Source organism: Muscardinus avellanarius (genome assembly GCF_963383645.1).
Source record: "Muscardinus avellanarius genome assembly, chromosome: 7".
In the NCBI taxonomy this organism is placed as follows: Eukaryota; Metazoa; Chordata; class Mammalia; order Rodentia; family Gliridae; genus Muscardinus; species Muscardinus avellanarius.
In genome coordinates, this window is record NC_137793.1 from 64,205,138 (window position 1) to 64,218,314 (window position 13,177).

A 13,177-nucleotide genomic window follows, 5' to 3' on the forward strand; every position below is an offset into this window, starting at 1 on the left:
TTTTTTGCGGGTCTGGGGATGGAACCCAGGGGCATTCTACCTCTGAGCTACACCCTCTGCCCTATTTTTTATTCTTTTTTTGAAACAGGGTCTTACAAAGTTGCAGAGGACCTCACTAAGTAGCTGAGGCAGTCTGCAAACTGCGATCCTCTAGTCTTAGCCTCCTGAATGCTGGGATTACAAGCATGCACTACCACACCTGGCTCTGGGCTAAATATTTTGACTCATCCTATATTTTTTTTTCCCCCTTTTAGAACTGGGGATGTAACCCCAGGAGCATTCTGCCTCCAAGCTACATCCCCAGTTCTATTTTTTATTCTTTTTTTTTTTTTTTTTTTTGGTGGTACTGAGGATGGAACCCAGGGGCTTTCTACCTCCGGGCTACACTCCCAGATCTATTTTATGTTTTATTTGGAATTAGTCTCACTAAGTTGCTGAGAGCCTCACTAAGCAGTTGAGACTGGCTTTGAACCTCCACAATCCTCCTGTCTCAGCCTCTCAAGTACTGGGATTACAAGTCTGCGCTACCACACCCAACTTTATTTTTTATTTTGAAACAGGGTCTCCCTGAGTTGCAAAGGGCTTCACTAAGTAGCTGAGGCTGTCCTTGAAACGCAATCCTCCTGTCTTAGTCTCCCAAATGCTGGATTACAAGCGTGTGCCACCACACCTGGCTAAATATATTTAAAGGAATGAGAACGCTTGTAATCTCAGTACTTGGGAGGCTGAGACAGGAAGATCACATGGTTTTAAAGCCAGCCTTACCTACTTAGTGAGTCTCTCAGTACCTTAGTGAGACTCTGTTTCCAAATAAAAATATAAAATAGGTCTGGGAGTGTAGCCCATAGGTAGAAAGCCCCTGGGTTTCATCCCCAGTACCCCCCCAAAAAAGGGAAGGATAAAGGAAATAATGAGATGGATGGTCAGATCTTCAGCTTCTGTATAGGAGTGTTATTCATTTATATGTTTTTGTAATTTATTCTAGATGTTCTTCTGCATTTTTTGAGGAAGAGAGATCAGCATTAAAACAAAAACGGCAGAAAATAAGGCTCTTACAACAAAGGAAAGTTGCAGATGTTTCACAATTCAAAGATCTCCCAGATGAAATCCCTTTACCTCTGGTTATTGGAACCAAAGTTACAGGTAAACGAAGACAAGCTCATTATGGTTGTGATTTACAGTTTCTAGCCAAGATAATTTCCATTAGAGATTTAGAAATCTCAGCTGTAAGCCGGGCGTGGTGGCGCATGCTTGTAATCCCAGCATTCGGGAGGCTGAGACCTGGAGGATCACGGTTGGCGGGCAGCCTCAGCTACTTGGTGAGGCCCTCTGCAACTCAGTGAGACCCGGTTTCAAAATAAAGAATAGAAATCTCAGCTGTAGATATATAGTAACTTACTTAGTCATTTTTCTTCATGTATGAAATATATTTTTAAAGTAATTAGAAGAGTATGCTGGTTCAAATTAATATTTTCTGCAGTATAAACTAAAGCAAAGTGCTGTGAAGATGAAATTTTTTAAATTTCCATTTTATATATATATATTTTGTTTGTTTGTTTGTTTTGTTTTGTTTTGTTTTGTTTTTCCAGTACCAGGAATAAAACCCAGAGGCATTCTACCTCCAAGCTATATCCCCAGCCCTATTATTTAATTTTTTATTTGAAACAAGGTTCCACTGAGTCACACAGGGCCTCACTAACTAGTAGCTGAGACTGTCCATGACCCACAATTCTCCTGTCTCAGCCTCCCAAATGCAAGCATGTGCCACCACGCCCAGCTTCATTTTATTATACATTTTAAGACTGGCTTCATAGGAATGACTCTGGGGACTGTTCAACCTGGTCAGACACTAATTTGCTCAGAGGTTTTTATTTTTGTTTTTGTGGGTCTGGATATGAAACCTAGGGGAATTTGACTTTCAAGCTACACCCCTTACCCTATGTTTTAGTCTTTTTTTTTTTTTTTTTTTTTTTGGTGGTACTGGGGATGGAAGCCTTCTCCAGGCTACACTCCCAGACCTATTTTATACTTTTTTTTTTTTTGAAACAGGGTCTCTTAAGCCAGCAAAGCTGGGTTTGAACCTGCGTGATCCTCCTGTCTCCACCTCCCAAGCTCAGGGAATACAAGCATGCACCACCACGCCTGGCTTATTTTTTATTCTTTATTTTGAAACAGGGTCTCACTAAGTTGCAAAGGGCCTCACTAAGTAGCTGAGGCTGCCTGCGAACTGCGATCCTCCTGTCTCAGCCTCCTGAATGCTGGGATTACAAGCATGTGTCACCACGGCCAGCGTGTGTGTGTGTGTGTGTGTGTGTGTGTGTGTGTGTGTGTGTGTGTGTGTGTGTGTGTTTTGTGGTACTGGGGATTGAACTCAGAGGCAATCTACCTTCAAGCTATACCTCCACCCTTGTGTCTCACCAGGTTGATGATAGTTTGACTACTTGCTGAGGCTGTCCTCAAACCTGTGATCTTCCCATTTCAGCCTCCCATTGAAAAAGTTAATAATCCTCTAATGTCTGAAAGGCATTAGTTTGATTTGTGTATAGGGTGGAAAATGTACACAAAATTTCTGCCAGTTTTTAAGTCATCTCTTAGCTTTTATTTTTTTGCCAGATTCTCTTGGGTCTTGCCTGCCCGTTTGCATAGTTTCTCCCTTAGCCATTGATGAGTGAGAGCAATTTCAACCCTTTTATGGTTCTCTCATTTCCAGATTTCCATGTTAAATTTCTGGCTAGTCTGCCACTCATTTCAGCTAGTGCCACAGCTTGGGTTTATAGAGCTGTGAATTGTTCCTATTCTTTTCTGATCAAATTCACCACTTTTAACTGGCAGGATCAGTTTTTTACCCACTGGTCCACATCCAGTCTATTGCTTCTGACAACATTACCAGTTTTCTTGACTAGCCCTGCACCAGTTAAACCATTTTTACTATCCATATTGATGGCCTGAATAACCTCATGCTGAAAGGCCACCAGCTCTCCCACTTCTAGCCTGACGCTCTGTTTCCTTCCTCCCTTCCATTGAACCAAGGGGCATTTTACCTCTGAACTACACTTCAGCCCTTTTTATTTTTTATTTTGAAATAAGGTATTATTAGGTTGCTGAGGGTCTCACTACATTGTTGAGGTTGGCCTCAAACCTGCAACCAGGCATGCACCAACACATCCAACTTAGTCCTTTTAAATACCTTTGCATGCCGGGCGTGGTGGCGCACACTTGTAATCCCTGTGCTTGGGAGGCTGAGATAGGAGGATCGCACAGGTTCAAAGCCAGCTTCGGCTACTTAGTGAGACCCTGTTTCCAAATAAAATATAAAATAGTTCTGGGAGTATAGCCTGGAGGTAGAAAGCCTCTGGGTTCCACCCCTAGTACCACCAAAAAATAAAAATAAAATAAAATAAATACCTTTGCATATACTATTTCTGAATATATATATTTTTTAGGAGTGGGGCTTGAACCCAGGGCATTCTACCTTCAATCTACACTCCGAGCTCTATTATTTTATTCTTTATTTTGAAATAAGGTCTTTCTTTGAGACAGGGTCTTGCTAAGTTGTAGAAGGCTTCACTAAGCTGAGGCTGGCCATGAATCTGCAATCCTCCTGTCTCAGCTTCCCAAGTACAGGGATTACAAGTGTGTGCTACCACACTTGGCTAAAATTTCTGTATTCTGAAATATATCATACTTTTTGGTTAATATAAAGCTTAAACTTTTTTTTTTTTTTTGAAATGGGGGTCTCACTACATTGCCCAGCAGGCTGGCCCTGCAATCCTACTTTAGCCTCTTGAGTAGCTGGAATATTATGGGCATATGTTGCCACGCTGGCTCTGCTACCATTCTTACCATTTTCACTCATGCTGGATATTATTTTGGGTTATTCTGATGGTATTTCAGCCTGGACTTAAATAATAGTGACACAAGATTTTATCTGCAGCAGTCCCCAAGACCACCCCTATATTGTGTGATTCACTAGAAAAACTGAAGTGTACTTAGCACCAATTTATGGCTAAAATTTATTAAATCAAAGAATACAAAGCAAAATTAGCAAAGTAAAAGGTGCCTGCGGCAAAGTCCAGAGGAAACTAGGTGCGTGCTTACAAGAGTCCTCTTCTGATATTCACAAAGGATTTCCTTAATTCCTCTAGAAACAAGTTGTCACAACACATGTGAAGTGTTGTGGACCAGGGAAGCTCTCATTAGAGACCCAGTGCCCAGAGTTTTTAGTGGGGGTGGGCACCTCCTGCCTAGCACATACTGGAATTCTAGACTGAAAGAAAGAATGAAAGACAGACAGACAGCAAGCAAGCAGGTGTTCAGCATAAGCCATTTTATTTGTAGAAACAATCTAGACAAAGTTGACTCTTTTATTAATAGGGAACAGTGGGAATACTCCAGAAATCTAGGTCCCCAGATGCCACGCAAGGGTCAGCCATACGGGCAGGTGCACGAGGTAGAAGGAGAGAGAGATTGATCGAAGGATCTAACCCAGGGGCATTCTACCTCTGAACTATATCCCCAGGCTGATTTTATTTCTTATTGGGAAACAGGGTCTCACTAGGTTGATGAGAGCCTCACTACTTGCTGAGGCTGTCCTCAAACCTGGGATCCTCCTATCTCCGCCTCCCAAATACTGGCTAAGGCCTCCCAGGTAGCTGGAATTACAGGTATAAACCACCTGTAATTGAACCACTCTTAGTGTTTCATTTTTTTAGTATAATGGCCAGTTATTTTGTTGTCTTTTTAGGAGTTTAAACTCCAGGTAATTAAAAAATATTTCCCTTTTCTTTTTTGTACTCAAGATGATACCCAGGGTCATTCTACCTTTGAGCTACACCCCAGATCTATATTTTCTTTATTGGCAAACAGGGTCTTCCTAAGTTTCAGAGAGCCTCACTAAGTAGCTGAGTTTGGCCACAAACCTCAGATCCTCCTGTCTCAGACTCCTAAGTACTAGGATTACAAGCATATGTCATCACGCCCAGCTTAAAATATTTTATTTTTATTTGATAGCTATATGATTTCATTCATATACCAAATTAAGGATTTTTTTTTTTTTTTTTTTTTTTTTTTTTGCAGTACTGGGAATGGAACCCAGGGGAATTCTACCTTTGAGCTACACTCCCAACCCCACCTTTTATTCTTTTTTTTTTTTTTTTTTTTTTTTTTGGTGGCACTGGGGTTCCTGAAAACCCTTCTACCTCTGGGCTACACTCCCAGACCTATTTTTATACTTTTTATTTAGAAACAGGGTCTCTTAAGCCAGCACGGCTGGCTTCAAACCTGCACCATCCTCTTGTATCCGCCTCCCAAGCACGGGGATTACAAGTGTGTGCCACCAGGCCTGGCTTATTTATTTTGAAACAGGATCTCACTAAGTTGCAGGAGGCCCCACTAAGTAGTAGCTGAGGCTGTTTGCAAACTATGATCCTCCTATCTCAGCCTCCCAAATGCCGAGATTACCAGCATGCACCACCATGCCTGGCTTTTTTTTTTCCCCCCCTAGTACTGGGAATTGCACCCAGGGACATCTACTTTTTTTTTTTTTTTTTTTTTAATGGTGGTATTGAGGGTGGCACCCAGGGGCTTTCTACCTCCGGGCTTTACTCCCAGACCTTTTTTTTTTTTTTTAAATTTCTCTTATTTATTTATTTATTTATTTTTACAGGTCTGGGGATGATGGAACCCAGAGGCATTCAACCTCTGAGTTACACCCCTTGCCCTGTTTTTATTCTTTATTTTGAAATAGGGTCTCACTGAGTTGCAGAGGGCCTCACTAAGTAGCTGAGGCTTTCCACGAACTGCGATACTCTGGTCTCAACCTCCTGAATGCTGGGATTACAAGTGTGCATCACCATGCCCGGCCTCCTATTTTATATTTATTTGGAAATAGAGTCTCACTAAGTAGCTGAGGCTGGCTTTGAACCTGTGTGATCCTCCTGTCTCAGCCTCCAAAGCGTGGGGATTACAAGCATGTGCCACCACACTCGGCTCCTTCCAGCCCTTTTTATTTTATTTATTTATTTATTTATTTATTTATTTTGAGGTATTGGGGATAGAACTCAAGGGCATTCTACCTCTGAGCTATACTCCCAGCACTATTATTTATTCTTTATTTTGAAACAGGGTCTCACTGAGTAGCAAAGGGCCTCACTAAGCAATAGCTGAACCTGTCCTGGAACCAGGATCCTCCTGTCTCAGCCTTCCAAATCCTGGGATAACAAGGATGTGCCACCAAGCCCAGCTCTTTATTCTTTATTTTGAAACAGGTTCTCACTAAGTTGCTGAGGCTGCTCTTAAACCTTCATCCTCCTTTCACAGCCCCCAAGTACTTGGATTACAAGCATGTGCCACCATGCCCAGCTCCCAAGGATCATCATTTATAAGTTTATTTTTTTTGTTTCAAGAAAACCTTTTTTCCGGGCAAACACCTATAATCCCAGTACTTGGAAGGCTGAGACAGGTTTTCAGGTTCCAGGCCAGCCTTAGAAAATTAACAAGAACATGTCTCATAATAAAAAATAAAAAGGTCACCGGGCGTGGTGATGCATGCTTGTAATTCCAGTACTTGGGAGGCTGAGATAGGATTGCAGGTGAAGCCAGCTTAGCTATTAGTGAGGCCCTCCACAACTTATTAAGACCCTATTTCAAAATAAAATAGGGCTGAGGTGGAGGTGTATCTTGGAGGTAGAATCCTCAGCACTGCAAAAAAAAAAAAAAAATAGTAATGATTAGATAAAAAGGGCTAGATGGCACCGGGCGTGGTGGCACACGCTTGTAATCTCCGAGCTTGGGAGGCAGAGACAGGAGGATCACACAGGTTCGAAGCCAGCAGTGCTGGCTTAAGAGACCCTGTTTCCAAATAAAAAAATACAAAAATAGGTCTGGGAGTGTAACCCAGAGGTAGAAGCGTTTCCAGGAACCAAAAAAAAGGGGGGGGTCCCACCAAAAAGGGGGGGGCTGGAGGTGTGGCTTAGAGTACCACCCCCAACCTGGTTCATTTCCCAGTACCATCAAAAACAGACCAAAAAAAAATCAACCTTTGTTGTTTCTCTAAACATAAAATAAAAGTACATGCTTGAGTAAGCGTGGTGGTGCACACTTGTAATTCCAGTACTTTGGAGGCTGAGACAGGATTGTTCAGGTTTGAAGCCAGTCTCACCTGCTTAGTGAGGCTCTCATCAACTTAGTGAGACCCTATTTCCAAATGAAATATAAAATAGGTCTGGGAGTGTAGCCCAGAGGTAGAAAGCCCCTTAGTTCCATCCCCAGTAACACACACACACACACACACACACACACACACACACACACACACACGTACACACACACACGTACATGCTTGGATTGAAACTAATAAGCAACACCACTATGCATTTTGTTTTAAATTTCATGCTTAGAATAGTTTTATACTTGAAAATTCTTTGGATCTCTGAAACATGATAATGCCTTTGTTTCTTTCCTCAGCACGATTGCGTGGTGTTCATGACGGTCTGTTCACAGGACAGATAGATGCTGTGGATACCCTCAATGCCACTTATAGAGTAACATTTGATAGGACAGGGCTGGGGACTCATACCATCCCTGACTATGAAGTTCTTGTGAGTAGTATTTTATAATACATTTGTGTTTTATGTCTATTAAATATGTTGTATTTTTGTTGTTGTTGTTGCTTTTATTTATATATTTATTTATTTTGCGGGTCTGGGGGTGGAATCCAGGGGCAGTTGACCTTCGAGCTATACTCCCTGCCATATTTTATATTCTTTATTTATAAACAGGGTGTCATTAAGTTATGGAGTGCCTCACTAAGTAGCTACTTGGTGAGGCTCTCAGCAACTTAGTGAGACCCTGTTTCCAAATAAAATAGAAAATAGGTCTGGGAGTATAGCCCAGAGGTAGAAAGCCTCTGGGTTCCATCCCCAGTACCACCAAAAAAAAAAAAAAAAAAGAAGCTAGAACCCCTCTGTTGTACTTTGCCAATACCATACTTCTGTGTACCTGCACTGATTGCTCCTGACTAATGATCTCAGGAAAGAAGCTATGCTGTGTATAATCTTTTTTTTTTTTTTTTTTTTTGCTGGTCTGGCGATGGAACCCAGGAGCATTTAACCACCGAGCTACACCCCCTTTTTTATTCTTTTTTATTTATTTATTTATTTTGGTACTGGGGATGGAACCCAGGGACCTTCTACCTCCAGGCTACACTCCAAGACCTATTTTATATTTTATTTGGAAACAGGGTCTCTTAAGCCAGCAAGGCTGGCTTCGAGCCTCCATGATCCTCCTGTCTGCCTCCCAAGCGCAGGGATTACAAGCATGCACCACCATGCCCAGCTATTCTTTATTTTTTAAACAGGGTCTCACTAAGTTGCAGAGGGCCTCACCAAGTAGCTGAGGCTGTCTGCGAACCACGATCCTCAGCCTCCTGAATGCTGGGATTACAAGCGTGCACCACCACGCCCGGCTCTATACAGCATCTTCGTTCCAGGTACTGATGAAGAGGATAGTCCTCCTTCATTAAAATTAAAGTGCTTTTTAGCCGGGCGTGGTGGCGCACGCTTGTAAACCCCGCGCTTGGGAGGCAGAGACAGGAGTATCGCGCAGGTTCGAAGCCAGCCCCGAGTGCTGGCTTAGGAGACCCTGTTTCCAAATAAAAAAAATGTAAAAATAGGTCTGGGAGTGTGGCCCGGAGGTAGAAGGGCTTCCAGGAACCCCAGTACCACCAAAAAAAAAAAAAAATTAAAGTGCTTTTATTTTATTTTTATTTTTTAATTTAATTTATTTAATTTATACATTTATTTTATTTATTTTTTTGTGGCACTAGGGATGGAACCCAGGGGCATTCTACCTCCGAGCTACACCCCTAGCCCTATTATTTTATTCTTTTTTTGGGGGGGGTGGTACTGGGGTTCCTGGAAACCCTTCTCTGGGCTACACTCCCAGACTTATTTTATACTTTTTTAAATTTGGAAACAGGGTCTCTTAAGCCAGCGCGGTTGGCTTCGAACCTGCACGATCCTCCTGTCTCCACCTCCCAAGCACAGGGGTTACAAGCGTGCGCCACCACGCCCGGCTTTATTTTTTATTTTGAAACAGGGTCTCACTAGGTTGCAGAGGGCCTTACTAAGTAGCTAAGGCTGTACAAAATGCTATAACTTTTTGCATAATGATACCAAGACATAAGTACATCGAACAATTACTTGAAAGCAAAGAATTGTTTTTCTTTCAGGCTGGGACTAGAATTCAGATGTTTCAAATTTTTAATACACTTCATTAGAATACTGGACCCCATTATGTCTTTTTTTTTTTTTTCATTGTGGTACTGGGTATTGAACCCAGAGGCATCTTACCTCTGTGCTAAACCCGCCCCCCTTTTAAATTTTTATTTATTTTTAGCTGGGTGCTGTGGCACATGCTAATAATCCTAGTAATTGGGAGGCTGAGAGAAGAGGATCACAGTTTAAGGACAGCCTCAGCTAATTAGTGAGGCCTTATGCAACTTAGACCCTGTTTCAAAATAAAGAATATAAAAATAGGGCTGGGAGTATAGCTCAGAGGTAGAATTCCCCAGGGTCCTATCCCCAATACCGCAAAATAAATTCATTCATTCATTTATTTTGTGGTACTAGGGATGGAATTCAGGGGACTTCTACTTCTGTGCTACATTCCCAGACTTATTTTATTTATTTTATTTTATTTACTTATTTATTCATTTTTTTGGTGATACTGGGGTTCCTAGAAGCCCTTCTACCTCCGGGCTATATTCCCAGACCTATTTTTACATTTTTATTTGGAAACAGGGTCTCCTAAGACAGCGTGCACGGCTGGCTTCGAACCTGCGCGATCCTCCTATCTCTACCTCCCAAGCGCGGGGATTATAAGCGTGCGCCACCACGCCTGGCTTTTATTTTTTTTTTTAAACAGGGAAACCTACAATTCTTTTGTCTCAGCCTTCCAAGTACTAGGATTACAAGCATGTGTGTCCATGCCTGGCTCTGTTTTTTGTTTTGTTATTTTGGTGGTACTGGGGACTGAGTCCATGGACATTCTAACTTCAAGCTATACCCAGTCCTTTATTTTTTTTAATTTTTTAATTGTTTGTGTGTGTGTGTGTGTGTGTGTGTGTGTGTGTGTGTTTTGGTGGCACTGAGGGTGGAACCTAGGGGCTTTTCTACCTCTGGGCTATACTCCCAGACCTATTTTATACTTTATTTGGAAACAGGGTCTCACTAAGTTGCTGAGAGCCTCACTAAGTAGCTGAGGCTGGCTTCGAACCTCTGTGATCCTTCTGTCTTCAGCCTCCCAAGCACTGGGATTACAAGCGTGCGCCACCACGCCCGGCTATTTTTTGTTTATTAAAATGAATCTTGCTGCCGGGCGTGGTGGCGCACGCTTGTAATCCCCGCACTTGGGAGGCAGAGACAGGAGGATCGCACAGGTTCGAAGCCAGCCGCGCGCGCTGGCTTAGGAGACCCTGTTTCCAAATAAAAATGTAAAAATAGGTCTGGGAGTGTAGCCCAGAGGTAGAAGGGCTTCCAGGAACCCCAGTACCACAAAAAAAAAAAAAAAAAAAAAGAATCTTGCTAGTTTGCTAAGTCTCACTATGTTGCTGAGGTTGTCCTCAAACCTGTGATTTTCCTTGTCTCCGCCTTCTATATACTGGAATTACAGGTGTGTGCCACCACACCTGGTGAACATTAATAATATGACACATGATGTAGTGGCACATGCCTTTAATCAGAGTCACTAGGGAGGTGGAAGCAGGAGGATTATAAATTCAGTTTATAAAATTATAAATTCTCAATTTATCAAGACCTTGTCTCAAATTTATAAAAAGTCATGGGGGTGTAGCTCAGTGGTAGGATGTCTCTTTATTTAATTCCCACTACTCCCCCCATGAATAATGAATTTTTTATAACAAAATAGTTTTTCTCTAAGCATAATGGGAATTTAGTTGTTTACTTTTAGCCCCTTTTTAAAATTCTTGTTATAAATGTGATGTTTTAGCCCTCAGTATTAGGGAATAAACCCAGGAGTTCTTTATTACTGAGTTACATCCCAAGGCCTCCCCTCTTTTTGTTATTTGAAATAGGGTCTAGCTAAGTTCTTGAGACTGATCTTGAATTTGCAGTCCTTCAGTGTCCCAAGTTGCTAGGATCACAAGCATGTGCCACCACATTCAACTGTTAACAAATTTTATTTTTATCAATTGTGCACTTATAATTAAAACTAAAAAAATCTTAATTTCCTTAAAGCAAAAGTAGAAGAATCTTTGTTTTTTCTGATAAATACTTAAAAAAAAAAAAACCTATAACTTTTAGCCATACACAATGGTGCATACCTGTAATCAGTACTTGGAAGGTGAGAAAAGGATCACAGGTTTGAAGCCAGCCTCGACAACTTCGTGAAACCCTGTTTCCAAACAAAAAATAAATAAGATGGATTGCGGGTATAGCTCAGTGGTAGAATGCCCCTGGGTTCAATCTCTAACATAGCTCACATGCGTGTGCATGCACACACACAGACACATACACCTTTCTGTTTATTATGAGAGTTTAGTTACCAAACATTCCATTTAGAGAGAAGGAAAATTTAAATTTGAACTAAATACAGAGCAAAGTATGCCACTCTTAAGTTTTTGCATCGAAGATAAACTATTCAAACCTCCCTTTCAAAAAAAGAAAGTTACTTTTTTATTTTATTAATTTTTATTATGAGGTTACCTGAAAATTTCTTCAGGGCTATATATGAGTTGGCTTTAATAACATGTTTTGATAGTCAAAATGCAGACAATCAAAAGGAGCCATAGAATATTTTAATGTTAAGCTTTTTTTTTTTTTTTTTTTTTTTTGTACTGAGGATTGAACCCAGGGGAATTCTGTCTCCAAGCTACACCCCAGCCCTATTTTTAATTTTTTATTTTGAAATAGGGTCTTAGTAAGTTGCTGAGGGCCTCACTAAGTAGCTGAGGCTGGCCAGAACCTGTTGTACTCCTTTCCCAGTCTCTCAAGTACTGGGATTATAAGGATGTACCACCACACTCAGCTCTGACTCATTTTTTTTCCCCTTTTTATTTATTTTTTTGTGGGTCTGGGAATGGAAACTAGGGACATTCTAGCTCCAAGATACATGCCCTGCCCTATTTTTTATTCTTTATTTTGAAACAGGGTCTCACTAAGTTGTGGAGGGCCTCACTAAGTAGCTGAGGCTGTTCGTGAACCGTGATCCTCAGGTCTCAGCCTCCTGAATGCTGGGATTACAAGCGTGCACCACCACGCCTGAGTGACTCATTTTCTAAACCATTCTGATCATTTGATCTTGTTCATCTAATTTTTCTCTCTTGTGCGTTCAACCAAAGTTTTGGCAGCAAAATAATATTTTTATTCTCCAGTTAAGTTTTTTGTAAAATGTATATATATATATATACTATCACAAATTATAGACTGAGTGAGTATATATTTCAAGCTGAAATGTAATATTTATAAAGGTTAAATGATTGGTAAATTTCTCTAAGTTTTGTGGATTATTTTTTTCCCCAAAGAGTAATGAGCCTCATGAGACAATGCCAATTGCTGCCTTTGGACAAAAACAGCGGCCTTCTCGGTTTTTTATGACCCCCCCACGGTTACATTATACTCCTTCCCTCCAGTCCCCAATTATGGTAAGTAATACTATAAAAATGCCATTTGTTGTTTAATTGGATATTTTGAATATAAATTATGTTCTTATGAAAGTCACATCTATTACATTAAGTTCAGGGGTTACCCATATTGTTTTGAGTTGTGAAATATTAAGTGAAGCTGGGCATGGTGGCACATGCTTGTAATCCCAGTACTTGGGAGGCTGAGACATAAGGATCTGGATCATGACCAGTCTCAGTTACTTAGTGAGGCTCTCTGCAACATAGTGAGACATTGTTTCAAAAATAAAGAATAAAAAAAAAAAAAATTCGTCTGGGGGTATAGCTCAGCAGTAGAATGCCCCTGGGTTCAATCCTTAGCAACATACACATACACACATAGCTCAGATGTAGTGTGTGTGTGTGTGTGTGTGTGTATACACATATATATGTGTGTGTATATATATATGTGTATGTATAAAATGAAATGAGCACATAATTGTTTCAACTCTGGAAACATTTTCTTTCCTATTTATTTTTTTGTTTTGTGGTACTGGG

At 41.0% G+C, this 13,177-nt stretch overlaps 1 protein-coding gene across 4 annotated transcripts in view; it reads left to right on the forward strand.

Annotated features, from left to right (window-relative positions):
* LIN9 (lin-9 DREAM MuvB core complex component) overlaps nucleotides 1-13,177 on the forward strand; it is a gene marked incomplete at both ends in the record, with an annotated part of 94,317 nt that overhangs the window by 45,451 nt on the left and 35,689 nt on the right. For all 4 annotated transcript variants that reach the window (XM_080699055.1, XM_080699056.1, XM_080699057.1 and 1 more), the window contains 3 exons: nucleotides 986-1,143; nucleotides 7,465-7,598; nucleotides 12,542-12,661. In XM_080699055.1, coding sequence (XP_080555181.1) covers nucleotides 986-1,143; nucleotides 7,465-7,598; nucleotides 12,542-12,661 — 412 coding nt within the window. The remainder of the gene's footprint in view (nucleotides 1-985; nucleotides 1,144-7,464; nucleotides 7,599-12,541; nucleotides 12,662-13,177) is intronic.